The sequence below is a fragment of the Cherax quadricarinatus genome, chromosome 1, assembly GCF_038502225.1.
Source record: "Cherax quadricarinatus isolate ZL_2023a chromosome 1, ASM3850222v1, whole genome shotgun sequence".
Taxonomy (NCBI): Eukaryota; Metazoa; Arthropoda; class Malacostraca; order Decapoda; family Parastacidae; genus Cherax; species Cherax quadricarinatus.
The window spans coordinates 70031749-70056953 of NC_091292.1; the positions used below are offsets into that span (position 1 = coordinate 70031749).

The 25205-nt window shown below is 41.8% G+C and overlaps 1 protein-coding gene across 1 annotated transcript in view; it reads right to left on the minus strand.

Annotated features, from left to right (window-relative positions):
- Positions 1–25205, minus strand: part of DNAlig3 (DNA ligase 3) — a gene marked incomplete in the record, with an annotated part of 346401 nt that overhangs the window by 217372 nt on the left and 103824 nt on the right. The window contains 2 exon segments of the mRNA XM_070082655.1: positions 8833–8979; positions 22741–22811. Coding sequence (XP_069938756.1) covers positions 8833–8979; positions 22741–22811 — 218 coding nt within the window.

A 25205-nucleotide genomic window follows, 5' to 3' on the forward strand; every position in this document is an offset into this window, starting at 1 on the left:
TATAACCTGTCACTTCTGTCAGGCCTGGTTTTGTCAGAGAAGTGCAACATATGTAAGAGTAAGATAAACCTGTTCACTGGTATGATTTCACTGAAGACCGGGGTAGAAATTAGCCGATCTGTGGACCAGTATGCTTTTATATTATGCTTATAGACGTGAGGCATAAGCATTATTATTGCAAAAAGCAAATACATTTCTGCAACAGTCGTCTCTTTCCACCTGTGTAGTCTTGACTGTGGTGATAAGATCGTATTTGCCATGGTGTACTCAAAATACTTATTACTTTCCCAGACAATAATTTCCATCAATGGCTGGTCAAAGAAAAATTCAAAGAATTCCAGTTCATTGGCCGTGGTTCCAAGGTGACAAGTAGGTAGAATTCCACTTTGAGAGTCATCAAAGTGGTGAGGCTTGGGAACAAAATTGGGATTTTGCTGCCAATCCCAGATACGGTTTGCTGGTGGATACTGGACATCATAGGCTGGTTGTGCGGGTGGTTGTGGTGGGCTGGTGGCTGGCGCTCCGCTTTGTCCTTGAACTGACGAGTCAGCAGCGTGGGTCCCAGCGTGGCCTGGTGAGTCACGCATGGCGGTGCCACTACCATCACCACTAACACCCTCCACTGATGCCTGTGGTCTATCCATGCCAAGTGTAGCCACATCATCCTCACTATCACTACCTAAAACTGGTGTTGGGCCACGGGATGTACTCCGGGATGTACTCCGTCCCCTGGGCACAGCATAGGGTACACTACCCGAGCGCATGCAGCGGCGAACATACCGACGCTTCACTGGTGAATATGATTCCTCACTATCACTGCTCGAATGATCGTCGAGCGCAATAAAATCACAGTCCACGTCACTATCATCATCATTACTGAAGTCAGAGGCCTGGCCACGCGAAAATACAGTGGACCCCCGCTTAACGATCACCTCCAAATGCGACCAATTATGTAAGTGTATTTATGTAAGTGCGTTTGTACGTGTATGTTTGGGGGTCTGAAATGGACTAATCTACTTCACAATATTCCTTATGGGAAAAAATTCGGTCAGTACTGGCACCTGAACATACTACTGGAATGAAAAAAGTTCGTTAACCGGGGGTCCACTGTATTAGTTTTCTCTTGCGATGAGGAACAACCGACCGTGAGTCACGAGTGCCCACACCAGAGGTAGAAGGTTGAGGATCATCAGGGTTTTCTGGACTATTATCGATATGCTGGTCATTCTTTTCAGTCACTAACTGATCAAAGCCATAGAATTCGTCTTCATTTCCACTTCCGTCAGTGTCAGAACTATCAGATAGGAAGAGGAGAGTCCCAATTTTCCGGGGAGTGAGAGCTGACTTGCGACGAGGCATGGTGAACAAGGGTAACTGAGCCGGCGTTCCCACAATGCTATGCGGGCGCCTAGATTTTTTGTTTATGGCGCACACCCACCATGCAGACCCGTTCTCTCACATGTAGGCATATGAGCGTTTTCGCGTAAATTTGACGGCGCTAGAATTTTGGCGTAGATCTACGGTTTGGACACTCAACGTGAAGCCGTAGATCTACGGGACGGACCCTGAAAGGGTTAAAGGAATGTAAAGAGGAACTTTGCAAACCTTTGGCAAATCTTTTCAACATATCACTACAAACTGGCATAGTGCCTGATAAGTGGAAAATGGCAAATGTAATACCTACTTACAAGGCAGGTGACAGGTCCTGAGCTTTGAACTATAGGCCAATAAGCCTTACCTCCATAGTGGGAAAATTTATGGAATCAATAATTGCTGAGGCAATTCGTAGCCATCTTGATAGGCATAAATTGATGAATGAATCTCAACACGCTTTTACTACAGGGCGTTCCTGTCTTACGAATTTACTAACTTTTTTCGCTGAGGTGTTTGAGGAGGTAGATCAAGGTAATGAATATGACATTGTGTATATGGACTTCGGTAAGGCTTTCGACAGAGTTCCACATCAGAGACTTTTGAGGAAACTTAAGGCACACGGAATAGGAGGAGAAATTTTTTCCTGGGTAGAAGCGTGGTTGACAAATAGGCAGCAAAGAGTTTGTATAAATGGGGAGAAATCAGAATGGGGGCACATCACAAGCGGTGTTCCACAGGGGTCAGTGTTAAGCCCCTTGTTGTTCACAATTTACATAAACGATATAGATGAGGGAATAAACAGCGACATAAGCAAATTTGCTGATGACACCAAAATAGGCCGTCCAATTCATTCTACTGAGGACATTAGTGCACTCCTGGATGATTTGAATAGACTGATGCAGTGATTGGAGAAGTGGCAGATGCAGTTTAACCCCTTGACTGTCGCAACCCCAAATCCTGAGGTGTCTCCTGGTGTCGCAAAATTTCAGAAAAAAAAAATTATCTTTTCTTAAGAAATGATATAGAATCTTTTCCCGATTGTAATGACACCAAAAGAAATTTCATGAAAAACTGATGGAATTACGCTCTCGCAAAGTTAGCAACCTTGACAATATTTATGAATCGGCAATTTCGCCCACTTTGAGCCCTATTTTCGGCTAGTTCCATTGTTCCACTCAACCAAACTCATAGCTTTTTCTTTAGAACTCCATTTTTTCAATAGACTGAGCACAAGAAACTGCCCATTTACCAATTTCAACTACCCAATAATGTGGTCAGAAATTTTTAAATTGGCCAATTTCACAAAAATTTAAAAAATATGACAATTTCAAAAAAGGGTCCAGAATGAACAATGCAGACATTCCTGGCTCTAAAATAACATTTTCTTTGTTCATCAGTCATGTCTCCAGGCCCCTCTGATATTACTCTTGCTTTCTATTTTGAATTTTTATTCAAACAAAAAATAGAAGATTTACTGTTATGCAGACTACTGCAATATTGTAATAATTGCATAAATAATGTCAACCCATTCATGACTGCATAATAGAATGGCTAGTTGGACATTTATTAGAAAATGACATCATTTGTTTACTTCTGAACATCGGCAAAAATCAATCATTTCACCTACTTTGAGCTCCATTTCAAGGTTCTTTTCATAGTAAAACCAATCAAAATCACCTCTTTTTCTATAATATGTTTTCCATTCTATCAAATGAGACCAAGAAAATGAGAATACAACCATAAATACTATACAAAAATAGACCACAAAGTCAGCATTTTAATTAAAAAAAAATAGGTCGGAGTTTTTTTTTCTCTTATTATGTACTTCGTGCTGCAGGACTTTTTTTACATGGTGCACACTGACCACACAGACCCATTCTTTCACATGTGGGCCTACCAGCTTTCTCCTGCTTGATTTGAAGCCGCTAGAATTTATGAGTGTATATATACGTCAAAAACAATGGCTCGTAAGACATATATATACGACCGAAACAGTCAAAGGGTTAATATAGACAAATGCAAAGTGCTAAATGTTGGACAGGACAATAACCATGCCCCTTATAAACTGAATAGTATAAATCTTAATCCTTTGACTGTTTCAGGCCCCTTTCTGAAACTGTCATTCTATGTCACTCAATTTTTGAAAAAAAAAAAAAAATTCTTATGAAATGATAATCTTTTCCCGATGGTAATGACACCAAAAGTTCGAAATTTGGTCGAAAACTCATGGAATTATGCTCCCGCGAAGTTAGCGGTCTCGGCGACATATGCGTATCGGCGATTTCGCCGACTTTGAGCCCTATTTTCAGCCAATTCCATTGTTCCAGTTGACCAAACTCATAGCTATTTCTTTAGAATTCCATTTTATCTATCAGCTGAGTACAAGAAACCTCCCATTTATTAATTTGGACTACCCAATATGGTGGTCAGAAATTTGCAATTTGGCCAATTTCACGCAAACTAAAAAAGATGCCAATTTCAAAATAGGGTCCAGAATAAACAAGGTAGACATTCGTGGCACTAAAATAACATATGCTCTGTTCATTAGTCACATCTCTAGGCCCCTCTTATATTATTATTGCTTTCTATTTTGATTTTTTATTCATACAAAAAAATACAAAATTTACTGTTATGCAGACTACTACATTATTGTAAAAATGGTATAAATAATATCAGTGCACTAGTGAAAGAATATTAGACTCCCCAGTTGACGTGTATTGGACGTGTGGTGTGATTTATTTACTCCTGAACATTGGTAAAAATCGAACATTTCCGCTATGAAAGTGTTGAATAATGATGGAAGTATTTTCTTTTTGGGGATTTTCTTTCTTTTTGGGTCACCCTGCCTCGGTGGGGGACGGCCGGCTTGTTGAAAAAAAAAAAAAAGTGATATAAGAAGGGAGGAGTATGAGAGAAAAAAAGTGGCAAAGGAATGTTAAAGAAGAGTAAATGAGAGAGTAGGTGATATGCTATCAAAAAAAATTGTTGAGAATAAGGAAAAAATGGAGTGAGATTAATAAGTCGAAAAAGCCTAGGAAATGAATGGATTTGACAGTTAAAAATAGGAGAGTTATTAAATGGGGAGCTGAAGGTATCAGAAAATGGAGGGAATATTTTGAGGAACTCTTAAATGATGATGAAGAAATGGAAGCTTTGAGTCTGCACTTTGGCCAGAAAGGTATAACATCTTGGAGGAGTGGGGAAGAGCCAGATGTGAGCATGAGGGATGTGCATGAGGCAGTGAGTAGAATGAAAGGGAAAGGGGGGGGGTAAAGCAATTGGGATTGATGGAATAAAGACAGAACTGTTAAAAGCAGGTGGGGATATAGTTTTCGAGAGGCTGGTGGTTTTATTTAATAATAGGAGGGTGGGGGCAGGAGGAAAGAGGAGTGATTGGTGGAATGATGAAGTAAAGGGTGTGATAAAAGAGAAAAAGGTAGCTTACGAGAGGTTTTTACAAAGCAGAAGTGTTATAAGAAGAGCAGAGTATATGGAGAGTAAAAGAAAGGTGAAGAGAGTGGTGAGAGAGTGCAAAAGGAGAGCAGATGAAAGAGTGGGAGAGGCACTGTCAAGAAATTTTAATGAAAATAAGAAAAAATTTTGGAGTGAGTTAAACAAGTTAAGAAAGCCTAGGGAAAGTATGGATTTGTCAGTTAAAAACAGAGTAGGGGAGTTAGTAGATGGGGAGAGGGAGGTATTAGGTAGATGGCGAGAATATTTTGAGGAACTTTTAAATGTTAAGGAAGAAAGGGAGGCGGTAATTTCATGCACTGGCCAGGGAGGTATACCATCTTTTAGGAGTGAAGAAGAGCAGAATGTAAGTGTGGTGGAGGTACGTGAAGCATTACGTAGAATGAAAGGGGGTAAAGCAGCTGGAACTGATGGGATCATGACAGAAATGTTAAAAGCAGGGGGGGATATAGTGTTGGAGTGGTTGGTACTTTTGTTTAATAAATGTATGAAAGAGGGGAAGGTACCTAGGGATTGGCAGAGAGCATGTATAGTCCCTTTATATAAAGGGAAAGGGGACAAAAGATTGTAAAAATTATAGAGGAATAAGTTTACTGAGTATACCAGGAAAAGCATACGGTAGGGTTATAATTGAAAGAATTAGAGGTAAGACAGAATGTAGAATTGCGGATGAGCAAGGAGGCTTCAGAGTGGGTAGGGGATGTGTAGATCAAGTGTTTACATTGAAGCATATATGTGAACAGTATTTAGATAAAGGTAGGGAAGTTTTTATTGCATTTATGGATTTAGAAAAGGCATATGATAGAGTGGATAGAGGAGCAATGTGGCAGATGTTGCAAGTATATGGAATAGGTGGTAAGTTACTAAATGCTGTAAAGAGCTTTTATGAGGATAGTGAGGCTCAGGTTAGGGTGTGTAGAAGAGAGGGAGAATACTTCCTGGTAAAAGTAGGTCTTAGACAGGGATGTGTAATGTCACCATGGTTGTTTAATATATTTACAGATGGGGTTGTAAAAGAAGTAAATGCTAGGGTGTTCGGGAGAGGGGTGGGATTAAATTATGGGGAATCAAATTCAAAATGGGAATTGACACAGTTACTTTTTGCTGATGATACTGTGCTTATGGGAGATTCTAAAGAAAAATTGCAAAGGTTAGTGGATGAGTTTGAGAATGTGTGTAAAGGTAGAAAGTTGAAAGTGAACATAGAAAAGAGTAAGGTGATGAGGGTATCAAATGATTTAGATAAAGAAAAATTGGATATCAAATTGGGGAGGAGGAGTATGGACGAAGTGAATGTTTTCAGATACTTGGGAGTTGACGTGTCGGCGGATGGATTTATGAAGGATGAGGTTAATCATAGAATTGATGAGGGAAAAAAGGTGAGTGGTGCGTTGAGGTATATGTGGAGTCAAAAAACGATATCTATGGAGGCAAAGAAGGGAATGTATGAAAGTATAGTAGTACCAACACTCTTATATGGATGTGAAGCTTGGGTGGTAAATGCAGCAGCGAGGAGACGGTTGGAGGCAGTGGTGATGTCCTGTCTAAGGACAATGTGTGGTGTAAATATTATGCAGAAAATTCGGAGTGTGGAAATTAGGAGAAAGTGTGGAGTTAATAAAAGCATTAGTCAGAGGGCAGAAGAGGGGTTGTTGAGGTGGTTTGGTCATTTAGAGAGAATGGATCAAAGTAGAATGACATGGAAAGCATATAAATCTATAGGGGAAGGAAAGAGGGGTAGGGGTCGTCCTCGAAAGGGTTGGAAAGAGGGGGTAAAGGAGGTTTTGTGGGTGAGGGGCTTGGACTTCCAGCAAGCGTGCATGAGCGTGTTAGATAGGAGTGAATGGAGACGAATGATACTTGGGACCTGACGATCTGTTGGAGTGTGAGCAGGGTAATATTTAGTGAAGGGATTCAGGGAAACCGGTTATTTTCATATAGTCGGACTTGAGTCCTGGAAATGGGAAGTACAATGCCTGCACTTTAAAGGAGGGGTTTCGGATATTGGCAGTTTGGAGGGATATGTTGTGTATCTCTATACGTATATGCTTCTAAACTGTTGTATTCTGAGCACCTCTGCAAAAGCAGTGATAATGTGTGTGTGGTGAAAGTGTTGAATGATGATGAAAGTATTTTCTTTTTGGGGATTTTCTTTCTTTTTTTTGGGTCACCCTGCCTCGGTGGGAGACGACCGACTTGTTGAAAAAAAAAAAAAAAAAAATAAAAGAGGGAGAGGTTCCTAGGTCTTGGCAGAGAACATGCAGATTTCCTTCATATAAAGGCAAAGGGGACAAAAGAGTTTAAGAATTTATAGGGGAATAAGCTTGCTGAGTGTACCTAGTAAGGTGTATGGTAGAGTTACTACTGAAAGATTTAAAAGCAAGATAGAGAGCAGGATCGCAGATGAATAAGGAGTCTTTAGGAAGGGTAGGGGTGTGTAGACCAAGTGTTTACAGTGAAGCATATAAGCGAACAGTATTTAAGTAAGAGTCTAGAGGTTTTCACTGCATTTATGAATTTGGAAAAGGTAAGCAATAGGGAGGATAGGGAAGCAGTGGAAGATGTAAGTGTATGGAATAAGGGGTAGGTTACTGAAAGCAGTTAAGAGTTTTTACAAGTATAGTGAGGCTCAGGTTAGAGTATGTAGGAGAGAGGGACATTATTTCCCAGTAAAATTAGGCCTTAGATGAGTGATATCACCATGGTTGTTCAATATATTTATAGATGGGGTTATAAGAGAAGTGAATGTTCAGGAGTTGAAGAGAGATGTATGATTAAAAGATAAAAAAAATTCTAACACAACGTGGGAATTATCATAGTTGCTTTATGCTGATGATACTGTGCCTTTGGGAGATTCTGAAGAGAAGTTGCAGAGGTTGGTGGATGAGTTTGGGAGGGCATGTAAAAGAAGGAAATTAAAAGTAAACATAGGAAAGAGTAAGGTGATGAGGATAACAAAAAAATTTAGTTAATGAAAGATTGGATATCAGATTGAAGGGAGGAAATATGGAGGAAGTGAATGTGTCCAGATATTTAGGAGTAGACTTGTTGGCAGATGGGTCTATGAAAGACAAGGTGAACCATAGAATTAATGAGGGGGAAAAGGTGAGTGGTGCACCGAAGAGTCTGTGGAGACAAAGAACATTATCCATGGAAGCAAAGAGGAGAATGTATAAGAGTACAGTGGTATGAAGCATGGGTGGCAAATGCTGCACCAAGGAGAAGGCTGGAGGCAGTGGAGATGTTGTGTCAGAGGGCTGTGTATGCTGTGAATATTATGCAGAGAATCTATAGCTTGAAGATTAGAAGGCAGTGCAGGGCTTTTAAAAATATTATCCAAAGGGCTGACGAGGGATTGTTGAGGTGGTTCACACATTTAGAGAAGGATGGAATGAAATAGAATGACTTGAAGGGAGTATAAAACTGTAGAGGAGGGGTAGGGGTTATCCTAGGAAAGGTTGGAGGGCAGAGGTAAAGATTTTGTGTGGGGCATCCAGTAAGCATGAGTGAGCATGCTAAATAAGAGCAAGTGGAAGCATATGGTTTTTATGACTTGACGTGCAGTTGGCGTGTAAGAAGAGTAACATTTACGAAGGAATTCAGGGATACCAGTTAGCTGGACTTGAGTCCTGGAGGTGGGAAGTATAGTGCCTGAGCTCTGAAGGAAGGGTGGAGATATGTTGTAGTTTTAGAAGTGTAATGTAATTATGCATCTGGCAAGACAATGATGGAGTGAGTGATGATAGAAGTGTTTCTCCCTTTTAGGGTCACCCTGCCTCAGTGGGAAATAACTGATGTGTTAATAAAAAAAAATATTGCAATATTTATAGGGAAGCACTAAACACACAGGAGTCATATAGTATGTGGGGAATAGAAGACAGACTTAATCCAAGGGAAGGGTATCTCCAGTTCCTTGGATCAAGAGCCCTTCACCAGCATCATGGGAGCTCCTCCCATAAAGGGACTAAATACAGTAGCTAGTCTTACTTTTGGATCTGCAGACACAAAGTCAGGAATCATGGGCTTATTACACTTCAGCCATGAAGGAACACGATCAGGATCTTGGCTGATCTTTATCATATCCAGCTCTGTTTGTAGTCGCTCCAAAGCTGCATCATCGAAGCCTGTGTGAACCTAATTCAATAAATGCAAGAGAGAAAATTATTAGATCTCAGACTGACTCAAATTACAAACATCTTTATAGTAAACTCTAGATATAAGAGACTTGGTATTCACGTGATTGTCAGATTGACCCCATTTCCAATTAGCTGGACTTGAGTCCTGGAAATGAGAAGTACAATGCTTGCACTTTAAAGGAGGGGTTGGGGATATTGGCAGTTTGAAGGGACTTCTAAACTGTCGTATCTGAGCGCCTCTGCAAAGACAGTGATAATGTATGAGTGATGGTGAAAGTGTTGAATGATGATGAAATTATTTTTCTTTCTTTTTTGGGTCATCCTGCCTTGGTGGGAAATGGCCGATGTAATAAAAAAAAAATGAGGGACTTTTGAAATAATGGACAGAAATCTGCTGAGTAAACTGTACTTTTAACTTCTTTATTTTCAATATCTACTGCAATATGTCAGCACCATATTCAGTATACCAGAGAGCACTAAAGTGCTGTTTCTGACATTTTTATCCTAATTCTGATTTAAATGATGCTCAATCCCTTCTTTGGTATGATACCACACAATATTTTGAGAGAGAGAGAGAGAGAGAGAGAGAGAAGGAGAGAGAGAGAAGGAGAGAGAGAGAAGGAGAGAGAGAGAAGGAGAGAGAGAGAAGGAGAGAGAGAGAAGGAGAGAGAGAGAAGGAGAGAGAAGGAGAGAGAGAGAAGGAGAGAGAGAGAAGGAGAGAGAGAGAAGGAGAGAGAGAGAAGGAGAGAGAGAGAAGGAGAGAGAGAGAAGGAGAGAGAGAGAAGGAGAGAGAGAGAAGGAGAGAGAGAGAAGGAGAGAGAAGGAGAGAGAGAGAAGGAGAGAGAGAGAAGGAGAGAGAGAGAAGGAGAGAGAGAGAAGGAGAGAGAGAGAAGGAGAGAGAGAGAAGGAGAGAGAGAGAAGGAGAGAGAGAGAAGGAGAGAGAGAGAAGGAGAGAGAGAGAAGGAGAGAGAGAGAAGGAGAGACAGAGAAGGAGAGACAGAGAAGGAGAGACAGAGAAGGAGAGACAGAGAAGGAGAGAGACAGAAGGAGAGAGACAGAAGGAGAGAGAGAGAAGGAGAGAGAGAGAAGGAGAGAGACAGAAGGAGAGAGACAGAAGGAGAGAGACAGAAGGAGAGAGACAGAAGGAGAGAGACAGGAGAGAGACAGAAGGAGAGAGACAGAAGGAGAGAGACAGAAGGAGAGAGACAGGAGAGAGACAGAAGGAGAGAGACAGAAGGAGAGAGAGAGAAGGAGAGAGAGAGAGAAGGAGAGAGAGAGAAGGAGAGAGAGAGAAGGAGAGAGAGAGAAGGAGAGAGAGAAGGAGAGAGAGAGAGAAGGAGAGAGAGAGAGAAGGAGAGAGAGAGAGAGAAGGAGAGAGAGAGAGAAGGAGAGAGAGAGAGAGAAGGAGAGAGAGAGAAGGAGAGAGAGAGAAGGAGAGAGAGAGAAGGAGAGAGAGAGAAGGAGAGAGAGAGAAGGAGAGAGAAGGAGAGAGAGAGAAGGAGAGAGAGAGAAGGAGAGAGAGAGAAGGAGAGAGAGAGGAGAGAGAGAAGGAGAGAGAGAGAAGGAGAGAGAGAGAAGGAGAGAGAGAGAGAAGGAGAGAGAGAGAAGGAGAGAGAGAGAAGGAGAGAGAGAGAAGGAGAGAGAGAGAAGGAGAGAGAGAGAAGGAGAGAGAGAGAAGGAGAGAGAGAGAAGGAGAGAGAGAGGAGAGAGAGAGGAGAGAGAAGGAGAGAGAGAGAAGGAGAGAGGAGAGAGAGAGAAGGAGAGAGAGAGAAAGAGAGAGAGAAGGAGAGAGAGAGGAGAGAGAGAGAAGGAGAGAGAGAGAAGGAGAGAGAGAGGGACTCCTGTCCAAAGATCAAGACTGCCCTCTTGGGCTGTGTTGTAAAGTTGCAGCTAAGATAATCCATCACAGGGAAGCACTTCATGAGCTCCTCAAATCATTAGATAACCTACAAGCTATTGTAGAAGGTCAGTGCAAGCCTGCATCAAGTGACATAAGCTGCTCAGCTGATGGCGACACTATTGACAAAGACTGGAAGTCCCACACTGAGCTTAACTCAGGGGTAAACGACTGGTGGAATTCTGTCATCGCTAAGGTCCCACAGACTGGCAGAGTTCAAAACACTACCTTTGGGAATTCTAACACAATTCCTCTGACCACCACAGAGGGAACAAATCCTCTTCCCAGCAACGTGGGAAGCCTTGGATCTGTTAATTCTCCTACACCTGACATCTCTGCTTCAGCCACTGCCAGTCTACTTGACAGTGCACATACCATCTCTGATCCTACACCTGTCAGCACACCTGCCGATACTATTCTAGAATCTGGTAGTAGTGTTTCGACAGCAAGTTCTGAGCCAGGAGTTTCTCCACCAGAGAACGGTGCAGTTAGTGATCAGGGAACTATCACTGCACCTGATCACCTACTGCGCCGAAGTACGAACAGCAGGGACACATCTGTCAGAACTGGTAGAGGGCGGGGTAGAGGACGTGGAGGAGGACGTGGTGGAGGAAGACATCTACAGCCGTCTCACCCTTCACTAACACAGTTCCAGCGGCAGAATCTGAGGACAAATCTGCGAAACACAGGAGGTGCAACAAATCCTAGTCCACCCTCCCAGGCACCTAGGCTGTGCTCTCGCTGTCACCGGAAGGGGCACTCTGCCAACAACTGCCTGCGAGATACCAGGTGTAACTACTGCTACAAGAAAGGACATAAGGAGGACCAGTGTCGGAAGAAAAAGGAACTTGACAGACAGGGCCACCTGTTTAGAGACCTGTTCTCAGAACAAACCAGCAGGATCTCTGAATTGGTAAACACTCTCACACGTCACCCACTTAGCTACTCCTATCCCAGCCCAGCAGGTGGGATTGGCCTTATACAAGACCACAGACCTACATCCCTGCAGCTGCCTCAGTACCCTACCTCTCTCAAGGGGCAGGCACCTTATATTCCCTACACACCCACCACCTCAAGCTGACCACTTCATCATGAGGAGCCAGTCTATCAGCATCCTGTCGGCCACATTAGAGGTTTCATTACTAATGTTGGAGAGCTCACACATAGCTTTGTGAACACTCGACGTCCAGACATGATAGCTGTTGTTGAAACATTTTTGGATGACAGGACTCCAGAAAATTTTGCAAGAATTGCTGGCTACACCTCATGGATGAGAAGAGACAGGCAAGGGCAAGGAGGTGGTGTTGCTGTGTGCTTCTCTAAAAGTGTTCATGCCCAGCCACATAGATGTTGCCACCCCTACACATCTTGAAATGATGTTCTTCAAGCTCTGTATAAACACTAGTACCTCTGTACTAGCATGTGCAATGTACAGACCTCAGTGGCAACATGCAGACCCTATCAACTTCCTAATGGAAAATATTGACTCCCTTCTGCTACAACACAACTGTCAACATATTATAATTGTTGGTGACCTCAACCAGCACCTTATACAGAGGGACTTTGATGACCTTCTTGCAGTGTTTGACATGAGAAACTTTGTTGATTTCCCTACTCATATCTCTGGCTCCTCCCTTGACCCAGTAGTGAGTGATCTGGCAGAAGGCATAGTCACTTGTCAACCCCTCGGCTACGTTGGATCGTCTGACCACAAGGCTGTTTTACCACACTTAAGATCCCAACAGAACAGGGTGAGGAGTCCACACGCACAACCTGGCTATGGGAAGGAGGTAATTGGCCTAGCCCTTTGCTCTGAGCTCGCCACCACCGACTGGAATGCTCTTCTCCAGGGGATGTTGACAACCAAGTGAAAGCCTTCACTGGACACATCCTTAATCTGCAACAAGAACACATTCCTCACCGGCAATATGTGACAAAGCCTACAGATCAGCCTTGGTTTGGCTTTCGTTGTAGAGAGCTGCTACTGCTAAGTACAAAGCATGGCGAAGGTATAAGAGACATCCTACCACCTATAACAGGAACTTGCACATGCAAGCCTGTAGGCATAGGGTGATGTTCAAAAGTGGGCCATTGCTAAATGGGGAGGTGGACACTAAAAGAAAGTTAGCATCAGGTAGGGTAGGCTCCAAAACCTGGTGGTCCCCTGGTCAAGGACAGACAAGGTTATCTGCCTGATGAACTTATTCCACCTCTAAATCGACAGGATGGGACCACCTCTACTAGTAGTCAAGAGAAGGCGGACCTCTTTGCTGAACACTTTGCTACCAAAATGCAAGTTCCTGATCCAGCAAGGGACCCTCCTTGGCTAGCTGCAAGAACTGTGTCAAAACTGTCAGTGGTGACAATAAGGCAGGAGAAGGTGCATTTCCTTCTTAAATCATTGACCAGGAAAGGCTGTAGGCCCAGACAAGTTGAGCCCAAGATTGTTGAGAAGATGTGCAGGCAGGCTAGCAGCACCTCTAACTCGCATCTTTCAGCACTGCCTAGTACAGTGCAAATGACCCTCTCCATGGAAAGAGGCAAATGTAGTCCCTGTTCACAAAAAGAAGAGCAGAGCAGAAATCAGCAACTACAGACCAGTGTCACTCCTGTCAATCACTGGTAAGATCCTTCGAGACAATAATCTCAAGACAAATGACAGATTTTTTTGACTACCACTCACTACTTTGTGATCGTCAATATGGCTTCAGGAAAGGTTACTCTGCTGCTGATCTGTTGTTAAACCTCTCCACTAAGTGGCACCAGTCACTGGATGAATCCAAAGTCAGCTGTGTGGTAGCACTGGACATTGCTGGGCGCTTTCGACCGGGTGTGGCACCAGGGCCTCTTAGCAAAACTTCAAGCACTGGGAATTGCAGGCTCTCGCTATGTCTCCTCAGTGATTACCTTCATGGAGTAGATCTCTAAGTGTAGTCCTCAATGGAAGACGGAATCAAGCAAGGCATCCTATTGGGGACAAAGCGTTCCCACAAGGAAGCGTGCTGGGTCCACTGTTATGGAATGTCTACTTCAAGCGACCTTCTTCATCTCATCCCAGAATCACATGCATATGCAGGACGACTGTACACTGACATTCACTTATCCAAGAAGAAATGCCAGCTGCTCTAAGCTACATCAATCACCAGCTGAGAGCTATATCAGCTTGGGGAAATAGATGGCAAGTAACATTTGCACCTGAAGCAAATAAATGATGATCGTCTCTAGGCACCATGATGGTAATGCTGGTGCAGTAAGTAAGGATGAATGGGGACGATGTTGGCACCTGGAGAAAAGTTGATATCCTTGGGGTGAAATTTGACTCCAAACTAACCATGAAGAACCATGTTGTAAATCTTGCAAACAAGGCAGCCAGGAAGCTTACAGCGACGCCTATCTCGCATCTGCTTGACAGTAGGGGTTGCAAGATCCTGTCACGAGGCACAAATGCGCTCACACCTTGAGTATGCTCCACTTTCTTGGTTTGCCTGCCCCCCCTCTCATCTGCGACTGCTTGACAGAGTAGAGAACAGGAGCAAGGCGTCCCATCTCTCGCCTGGACCCATCCTGGATAGATCTGTCATTTCAGCAGAGCCTTCAACATAGGAGGGATGTGGGTGGCCTTACTGTTATGTACAAGGCCAATATTGTCAAATACCACTTGGATCCACTTGAGGACAGCGTGAAACAAGCTTTTATGCCACAAGGCGGGCGAAAGCAAGCAACTTCACTCTGGCTGTACCCTTCTCCAGAACATCACTCCATCTGAGATCATACATACCCAGGATGACTCGAGTATGGAACACATTCGTACAGCATAATGATGTCAACGAGATAACGTCAGTTGATCAAATGAAAATGCTGGCCCACAGATGGCTCCAACTTCATCCTGTTCCCTACTTGTATGTCTCACAACAATAAAAATGCTTTCAAATGAGCTGATGTAGGTAACAGCTCTTAGCTTGCCAATAAAGTTAACTTCAAGCACAGGGAATTGCAGGCTCTACGCTGTCTCCTCAGTGATTACCTTCATGGTAGATCTCTAAGTGTAGTCCTCAATGGAACGGAATCAGCAAGGCATCCTATTGGGGCAAGCGTTCCACAAGGAAGTGTGCTGGGTCCACTGTTATGGAATGTCTACTTCAACGACCTTCTTCATCTCATCCCAGAATCACATGCATATGCAGGCGACGTGTACACTGACATTCATTATCCAAGAAGAAATGCCAGCTGCTCTAAGCTACATCAATCACCAGCTGAGAGCTATATCAGCTTGGGGAAATAGATGGCAAGTAACATTTGCACCTGAGAAAAGCGCAAATGATGATCGTCTCTAGGCACCATGATGGTAATGCTGGTGCAGTATGAGATGAATGGGAGGATGTTGGCACCTGGAGAAGAAGTTGATATCCTTGGGGTGAAATTTGACTCCAAACTAACCATGAAGAACCATGTTGTAAATCTTGCAAACAAGGCAGCCAGGAAGCTTACAGCACTTCGCCGTATCTCGCATCTGCTTGACAGTAGGGGTTGCAAGATCCTGTACGAGGTACAAGTACGCTCAAACCTTGAGTATGCTCCACTTTCTTGGTTTGCCTGCCCCCTCCTCTCATCTGCGACTGCTTGGCAGAGTAGAGAACAGAGCAAGACGTCTCATCTCTCGTCTGGACCCATGCTGGATAGATCTGTCATTTCAGCAGAGCCTTCAACATAGGAGGGATGTGGGTGGCCTTGCTGTTATGTACAAGGCCAATATTGTCAAAATACCACACTTGGATCCACTTCGAGGACAGCGTGAAACAAGCTTTTATGCCACAAGACGGGGAGAAAGCAGCAACTTCACTCTGGCTGTACCCTTCTCCAGAACATCACTCCTTCTGAGATCATGCATACCCAGGATGACTAGAGTATGGAACACATTCGTACAGCATAATGATGTCAACGAGATAAAGTCAGTTGATCAAATGAAAATGCTGGCTCACAGATGGCTCCAACTTCATCCTGTTTCCTGCTTGTATGTCTCATAACAATAAAAATGCTTTCAAATGAGCTGATGTAGGTAACGGCTCTTAGGGCTTGTCCAATCAAAGAAATTAGGAATCCTTAACCTGTAAATAGCTGTCAATAAAGCTAGGGGATCCTTAACCTGTCAAACCCTGTAAAAAAAAAAAAAAAAAAAAAAAAAAAAAAAAAAAAAAAAAAAGAGAGAGAGAGAGAGAGAGAGAGAGAGAAGAGAGAAGAGAGGAGAGAGAGAGAGAGAGAGAGAGAGAGAGGAGAGAGAGAGAGAGAGAGAGGAGAGAGAGAGGAGAGAGAGGAGAGAGAGGAGAGAGAGAGAGAGTGAGAGAGAGTGAGAGAGAGAGAGAGAGAGAGAGAGAGAGAGAGAGTGAGAGAGAGAGAGAGAGAGAGAGAGAGAGAGAGAGAGAGAGAGAGAGAGAGAGAGAGAGAGAGAGAGAGAGAGAGAGAGAGAGAGAGAGAGAATGAATTCACATAAGAAACAGAGTAAATATTACCACACCAGTTTAGGTTTTTATAAAGTACTTCAATAAAAAAGATCAGTTAGTGTGGGATACAGTACTACCTGCATATTATAAGGATGAAAAAATTCCCACCCTCATCTAAGACAATATCCCTAACCTTGGGTTCCAACCTGACTCGGTAGGATTATAGGTCTTGAAATTATTTTTTATGCAATTTCACTTAATCAAATATACAAACACTTTTTTTTTAACGTGCTGGCTGTTTCCCACCAAGGTAGGGTGACCCTAAAAAGAAACACTTTCACCATCATTCACAGAGATGTGCAGATACAACAATTTAGGTGTCACTCTAAACATCATATATCCCAAACCTCTCCTTCAGAATGCAGGCACTGAATTTCCCACCTCCAGGACTCAAGTCTGGCTAACTTGTTTCCCTGAATCCCTTCACAAAATATTACCCTGCTCACAATCCAACAGCTGGTCAAGTCCCAAAAACCATTTGTCTCCACTCACTCTTATCTAGCACGCTCACACACGCCTGTTGTATGTCCAAGCTCCTTGCGCACAAAACCTCCTTTACCCTCTCCCTCCATCCTTTCCTACAGATTTATACACTCTCCAAGTCATCTATTGTGTCCCATCCTCTCTAAATGACCAAACCACCTCGACAATCCCTCCTCAGCCCTCTGAATATTTCTTTTAGTAACTTTACACCTCCTCCTAATTTTAACATTACAAAATCTCTGCATAATATTTACACCACACACTGTCCTCAGGCATGACATCTCCATTGCTTTCAGCATCCTCTTTGCTGTAGTATTTACAACCTATGCTTCACACTCATATAATAATGTTAGTACCACTATTCTCTCATACATTACCTTCTTTGCCTCCATGGATAATGTTCTTTGTCTCCACAGATACCTCACTGCACCACCTATCTGTTTCCCATCATCAATTCTATGGTTCACCTTGTCTTTCACAGACCCATCCGCTGACATGTCTACTCCCATATATCTGAACACATTCACTTCTTCCATATTCCCTCCCTCAAATCTGATATCCAATTTTTCCTTGCCCAACTCATTTGATACCCTCATCACCTTACTCTTATCTACCTTCACTTTCAACTTCCTTTACACACCCATCTAATCTCGTCCACTAACCTTTGCAAATTTCCTTCAGAATCTCCCAAAAGCACAGTATCATCAAATACACATTTTATTTAAATGAATAAATAAGCATCATCCCCTGTTCAATATCCATTTATGTTATTAACTTATATCTGGAATTCATAGTGTGAAAAATTGGAGGTGTAGAGTTACTAGAAGTACCATTCAGAAGGCTTAAGAAGGGTTGTTGAGGCAGTTTGGTCATTTAGAGAGGATGGAGCAAAATAGGATGACTTGGAGGGTTTATAAATCTGTAGTGGAGGGAAGGAGGGGGTTGGGGTCAGTGTAGGAAAGGGTGAAGGGAGGGGGTAAAAGAGGTTTTGTGTGCAAGGGGCCTGGACATATAGCAGGCATGTGTGAGCATGTTAGATAAGAATGAATGAAGACAAATGGTTTTTGGGACCTGATGAGCTATTGGAGTGTGAGCAGGGTAATATTTTATGAAGGGATTCAGGGAAACAGGTTAGCTGGACTTGAGTCCTGGAGGTACAATGCCTGAACTTTAAAAGAGGGGTTTGGGATATTGGCTGTTTGGAGTGACATCTAAACTGTCATATCTGAGCACTTCTGCAAAGACAGTGATTGTGTGAATGATGATGAAAATGTTGTGGGTCACCCTGCTTTCAGTAGTTACATTTGCACTAACCTCTTCCCTCTGTGTGAATGATGGTGAAAGTGTTTCTTTCTTTTTTGGGTTACCCTGCTTCGGTGGGAAACGGCTGACGTGTTGAAAAAATTTAACTTTTAATAACTACTAAATATCATATTTCATCAAAAGCTGGAAAGTGCAAGGTCCTGTAGGTAGCCAGATTAAGGTCAAAGCAAATAAAAAAATAAAAGGTTGGGAACCACTAATCTAAGTTAATGAGATATACTGAGTACCAATACCCTTTGGCAATATTTTTTTTTTTAATTTTTTAACACGATGGCTGTCTCCCACTGAGGTAGGATGACCCAAACAAAGAGGAAACACTTTCACTATTATTCATTCAATTGTTGTCTAGCCATAAATATATTATTATCACAGTTGAGATGGCCCTCTAAATTGAAACAGCTTCATACCTCCATCAGAGTGCAGGTAATGTACAGTGGATCCCTGCATAACGATCAGCTCCCAACTCAACCAATTATGTAAGTGTATTTTTGTAAGTGCTTTTGTAGGTGTATTTTTGGGGGTCTGAAACGGACTAATCTAATTCACAATATCTCTTATGGGAACAAATTCGGTCTATAACAGCACCCAAACAGACTTCTGGATTGAAATAATATCGTTATGCGGGGGGTCCACTGTACTTCCCATAACCTGTATATGGTACCATATTAGGAATTTACTACATGGAAATTCTTTCTTTTTAAACGGAGTGAAAACTCAGCTCCAGTAAGCCAGCATATAAATAGCTATTCATGTATTTGTGATTATTTCCCTTAAAATCATAACAGAAACTTTGTTCCACCAAATAAATTTTTCATAAACAACTTCCACTGATATTATTTTTTTTTTAACACAATGCCCATCTCCCATCGACACAGGGTTACCCAAAAAAGAAACACTTTCACCATCATTCACCCCATCATTGTTTTGCCAGAGGCATGCCAATACTTCAGTTCAGATCCCCCTCCAAACTGCAAATATCTCCACCCCTCTTCAGAATGCAGGCACTGTACTTTCTACCTTCAGAACTCAAGTCTGGCTAATCAGTTCTCCTGAATCCCTTAACAAAATGTTACCTTGCTCTCACCCTAACAACATGTCAACTCCCAAAAACCATTCGCCTCCACTCACCCTTCATCTAACATGCTCACACATGCCTGCTTGATGTCTAAGCCCCTCAAACACAAAACCTCATTTACTATGTCCCTCCAGCCTTTCCTAGGGCAACCTCTACCATGCCTTTCCCCCACTACAGATTTATACACCCTCCAAGTCATCCTATTTTGCTCCATCCTCTCTATATGTTCAAATGACATCAGAAACCCTTCTGGATAATACTCTTAGTAACTCCACACCTCCTCTTAATCTCCAAACTATGAAGTCTCTGTATAATACTTACACCACACATTGCTCTCAGCCATGACATCTCTACTGCCTCCAGCCTCCTCCCTGTTGCAGCACTTACAACCAATGCTTCACACCTATATAAGAGCATTGGTACCACTATACGCTCATATATTCCCCTTCTTTGCTTCCATGGATAACGTTCTTTGTCTCAACAGCTGCCTTAATTCACTACTTACCTTTTTCCCCTCATTAATTCTATAATTCACCTCATCTTTCATACCCATCCACGACAAGTTCACTCACAAATATCTGAACACATTAACATCCTCCATACTCCTTCCACCCATTATGTGCCTCAGTAATCTTTTGACAACTGCCCAAAGGATGGGTATAGGGTGCATATTAAAAATAAAAATATTAAACTAACCACCTTCTAATCTGATATTCAATCTTTCATTACTCATTTGTTAACCTCTTTCTTATGTTCACTTTTAATTTTCTTCCTTTACATGCCCTCCCAAATTCATCCACCTACCTTCGAAATTTTTCTTCAGAATCTCCCAAAAGCACAGTTCATCAACAAAAAACACTTCCCTCAAGTCCCACTGTCCATTAGATTCTTAGATTCTGCATATTTTAATCCCACACCTCTTCCCAATACCCTACCATTCACTTCTTTTACAACTCCATCTATGAATATGTTAAACAACCATGGTGATATCACATAACCCTGTCTAAGGCCTACTTTTATTTTTATTATTATTATTATTATTTTTTAATAAGTCGGCCATTTCCCACTGAGGCAGGGTGACCCAAAAAGAAAGAAAATCCCCAAAAAGAATATACTTTCATCATTATTCAACACTTTCACCTCACTCACACATAATCACTGTTTTTGCAGAGGTGCTCAGAACACAACAGTTTAGAAGCATATACATATAAAGATACACGACATATCCCTCCAAACTGCTAATACCCCAAACCCTTCCTTTAGAGTGCAGGCATTGTACTTCCCATTTCCAAGACTCAAGTCTGGCTATATAAAAATAACCGGTTTCGCTGAATCCCTTCACTAAATATTACCCTGCTCACACTCCAACAGATTGTCAGGTCCCAAATACCATTCGTCTCCATTCACTCCTATCGAACACGCTCATGCACGCCTGCTGGAAATCCAAGCCCCTTGCCCACAAAACCTCCCTTACCCCTTCCTTCCAACATTTTCGAGGACGACCCCTACCCCACCTTCCTTCCCCTACAGATTTATACGCTCTCCACATCATTCTACTTTGATCCATTCTCTCTAAATGACCATACCACCTCAACAACCCCTCTTCAGCCCTCTGACTAATACTTTTATTAACTCCACACCTTCTCCTAATTTCCACACTCCGAATTTTCTGCATAATATTTACACCACACATTGCCCTTAGACAGGACATCTCCACTGCTTCCAACTGCCTCCTCGCTGCTGCATTCACAACCCAAGCTTCACACCCATATAAGATGTTGGTACTACTATACTTTCATACATTCCCTTCTTTGCCTCCATAGATAACGTTTTTTGTCTCCACATATACCTCAATGCACCAATCACCTTTTTTCCCTCATCAATTCTATGATTAACCTCATCCTTCATAAATCCATACGCCGACACGTCAACTCCCAAGTATCTGAAAACATTTACTTCTTCCATACTCCTCCTCCCCAATTTGATATCTAATTTTTCTTTATCTAAATCATTTGATACCCTCATCACCTTACTCTTTTCTATGTTCACTTTCAACTTTCTACCTTTACACACACACACCCAAACTCATCCACTAACCTTTGCAATTTTTCTTTAGAATCTCCCAAAAGCACAATATCATCAGCAAAAAGCAACTGTGTCAATTCCCATTTTGTATTTAATCCCCCATAATTTAATCCCACCCCTCTCCTGAACACCCTAGCATTTACTTCTTTTACAACCCCATCTATAAATATATTAAACAACCATGGTGACATTACACATCCCTGTCTAAGACCTACTTTTACTGGGAAGTAGTCTCCCTCTCTTCTACACACCCTAACCTGAGCCTCACTATCCTCATAAAAACTCTTTACAGCATTTAGTAACTTACCACCTATTCCATATACTTGCAACATCTGCCACATTGCTTCCCCATCCACTCTATCATGTGCCTTTTCTAAATCCATAAATGCAATAAAAACTTCCCTACCTTAATCTAAATACTGTTCACATACATGCTTCAATGTAAACACTTGATCTATACTCCCCCTACCCACTCTGAAACCTCCTTGCTCATCCGCAATCCTACATTCTGTCTTACCTCTAATTCTTTCAATTATAACCCTACCATACACTTTTCCTGGTATACTCAGTAAACTTATTCCTCTATAATTTTTACAATCTCTTTTGTCCCCCTTCCCTTTATATAAAGGGACTATACATGCTCTCTGCCAATCCCTAGGTACCTTCCCCTCTTTCATACATTTATTAAACAAAAATACCAACCACTCCAACACTGTATCCTCCCCTGCTTTTAACATTTCTGTCATGATCCCATCAATTCCAGCTGCTTTACCCCCTTTCATTCTACGTAATGCCTCACGCACCTCCCCCACACTCACATCCTATCCTTCTTCGCTCCTAAAACATGGTATACCTCCCTGGCCAGTGCATGAAATTACCGCTTCCCTTTCTTCGTCGACATTTAAAAGTTCCTCAAAATATTCCCGCCATCTACCCAAAACCTCCATCTCCCCATCTACTAACTCCCCTACTCTGTTTTTAACTGACAATCCATTCGTTCTCTAGGCTTTCTTAACTTGTTTAACTCACTCCAAATTTTTTTCTTATTTTCATTAAAATTATTATTATTATTATTATTATTATTATTATTATTATTATTATTATTATTATTATTATCATTGTGAAGTATTAAACCTGTAAGTGGTTATACAGTCTCAGTGGAAAGAGAAGCAATCAGGTTTGATCCAAGGAATGAGAATAAAGGTCCAATTATTTGGATCAAGAACCTATATCTGGCATAAGGAACCTCCCTTGAGGAGATGGTTTCTATAAATATTCTTGTAATGAATACTAATTTACATCCAAAACATGTACAGCATCACATAATCTTAAAGGTGAATTTTCATAACAAAACTATCAAAAAACATTAAAAAACAAATTGTCATAATAAATTATTACCTTGGTAACAGTACACCATTTGTCAATTCTAGCATCATAGCATCCCATCAGGAAAACTGACATCATTCCTCCTGCAGAATAAAAATATATTAGTATGTATGTAGAGCATTATATATATCGGATCATTATTTGGTTGTAGCTACAGTTAGAGTAAGAGGTAGATGGGAAAAGAGGAAGGTGGCAACAACAAGTAAGAGGGAGGTGAAAGTGTATAAACTAAGGGAGGAGGAAGTTCGGGTGAGATATAAGCGACTATTGGCAGAAAGGTGGGCTAGTGCAAAGATGAGTAGTGAGGGGGTTGAAGAGGGTTGGAATAGTTTTAAAAATGCAGTATTAGAATGTGGGGCAGAAGTTTGTGGTTATAGGAGGGTGGGGGGAGGAGGAAAGAGGAGTGATTGGTGGAATGATGAAGCAAAGGGTGTGATAAAAGAGAAAAAGGTAGTTTATGAGAGGTTTTTACAAAGCAGAAGTGTTATAAGAAGAGCAGAGTATATGGAGAGTAAAAGAAAGGTGAAGAGAGTGGTGAGAGAGTGCAAAAGGAGAGCAGATGATAGAGTGGGAGAGGCACTGTCAAGAAATTTTAATGAAAATAAGAAAAAATTTTGGAGTGAGTTAAACAAGTTAAGAAAGCCTAGGGAAAGTATGGATTTGTCAGTTAAAAACAGAGTAGGGGAGTTAGTAGATGGGGAGATGGAGGTATTAGGTAGATAGCGAGAATATTTTGAGGAACTTTTAAATGTTAAGGAAGAAAGAGAGGCAGTAATTTCATGCACTGATCAGGGAGGTATACCATCTTTTAGGAGTGAAGAAGAGCAGAATGTAAGTGTGGGGGAGGTACGTGAGGCATTATGTAGAAAGAAAGGGGGTAAAGCAGCTGGAACTGATGGGATCATGACAGAAATGTTAAAAGCAGGGGGGGATATAGTGTTGGAGTGGTTGGTACTTTTGTTCAATAAATGTATGAAAGAGGGGAAGGTACTTAGGGATTGGTGGAGAGCATGTATAGTCCCTTTATATAAAGGGAAAGGGGACAAAAGAAACTGTAAAAATTAGAGAGGAATAAGTTTACTGAGTATACCAGGAAAAGTGTACGGTAGGGTTATAATTGAAAGAATTAGAGGTAAGACAGAATGTAGGATTGCGGATGAGCAAGGAGGTTTCAGAGTGGGTAGGGGATGTGTAGATCAAGTGTTTACATTGAAGCATATATGTGAACAGTATTTAGATAAAGGTAGGGAAGTTTTTATTGCATTTATGGATTTAGAAAAGGCATATGATAGAGTGGATAGAGGAACAATGTGGCAGATGTTGCAAGTATATGGAATAGGTGGTAAGTTATTAAATGCTGTAAAGAGTTTTTATGAGGATAGTGAGGCTCAGGTTAGGGTGTGTAGAAGAGAGGGAGACTACTTCCCGGTAAAAGTAGGTCTTAGACAGGGATGTGTAATGTCACCATGGTTGTTTAATATATTTACAGATGGGGTTGTAAAGGAAGTAAATGCTAGGGTGTTCGGGAGAGGGGTGGGATTAAATTTTGGGGAATCAAATTCAAAATGGGAATTGACACAGTTACTTTTTGCTGATGATACTGTGCTTATGGGAGATTCTAAAGAAAAATTGCAAAGGTTAGTGGATGAGTCTGGGAATGTGTGTAAAGGTAGAAAGTTGAAAGTGAACATAGAAAAGAGTAAGGTGATGAGGGTGTCAAATGATTTAGATAAAGAAAAATTGGATATCAAATTGGGGAGGAGGAGTATGGAAGAAGTGAATGTTTTTAGATACTTGGGAGTTGATGTGTCGGCGGATGGATTTATGAAGGATGAGGTTAGTCATAGAATTGATGAGGGAAAAAAGGTGAGTGGTGCGTTGAGGTATATGTGGAGTCAAAAAACGTTATCTATGGAGGCAAAGAAGGGAATGTATGAAAGTATAGTAGTACCAACACTCTTATATGGGTATGAAGCTTGGGTGGTAAATGCAGCAGCGAGGAGACGGTTCGAGGCAGTGGAGATGTCCTGTTTAACCCTTTGAGGGTCGACTGGCCCTCTCCGAAACTCGTTCTCAGGGTCGGCCAAATTTAAAAAAAAAAAAATTATTTTCTCTTATGAAAAGATAGAGAATCTTTTCCCGATCATAAAGACACCAAAAGTTTGAAATTTGATAGAAAACTTACGGAATTATGCTCTCGCAAAGTTAGCGGTCTCGGCGATGTTTACGCATCGGCGATTTTGCCCACTTTGAGCCCCATTTTCGGCCAATTTCACTGTACTAGTCGACAAAAAACATTAATATTTCGCTAGAACTCCATTTTTTCTATCGAATGGGTGCAAGAAACCACCCATTTATAAACTCAACTATCCAGTACAGTGGTCAGAATTTAGCAATTTTGCCAATTTCACACAAATTTCAAAAGATGCCAATTTCCGAATAGGGTCCAGAATAAACAAGAAAGACATTCCTGGCAC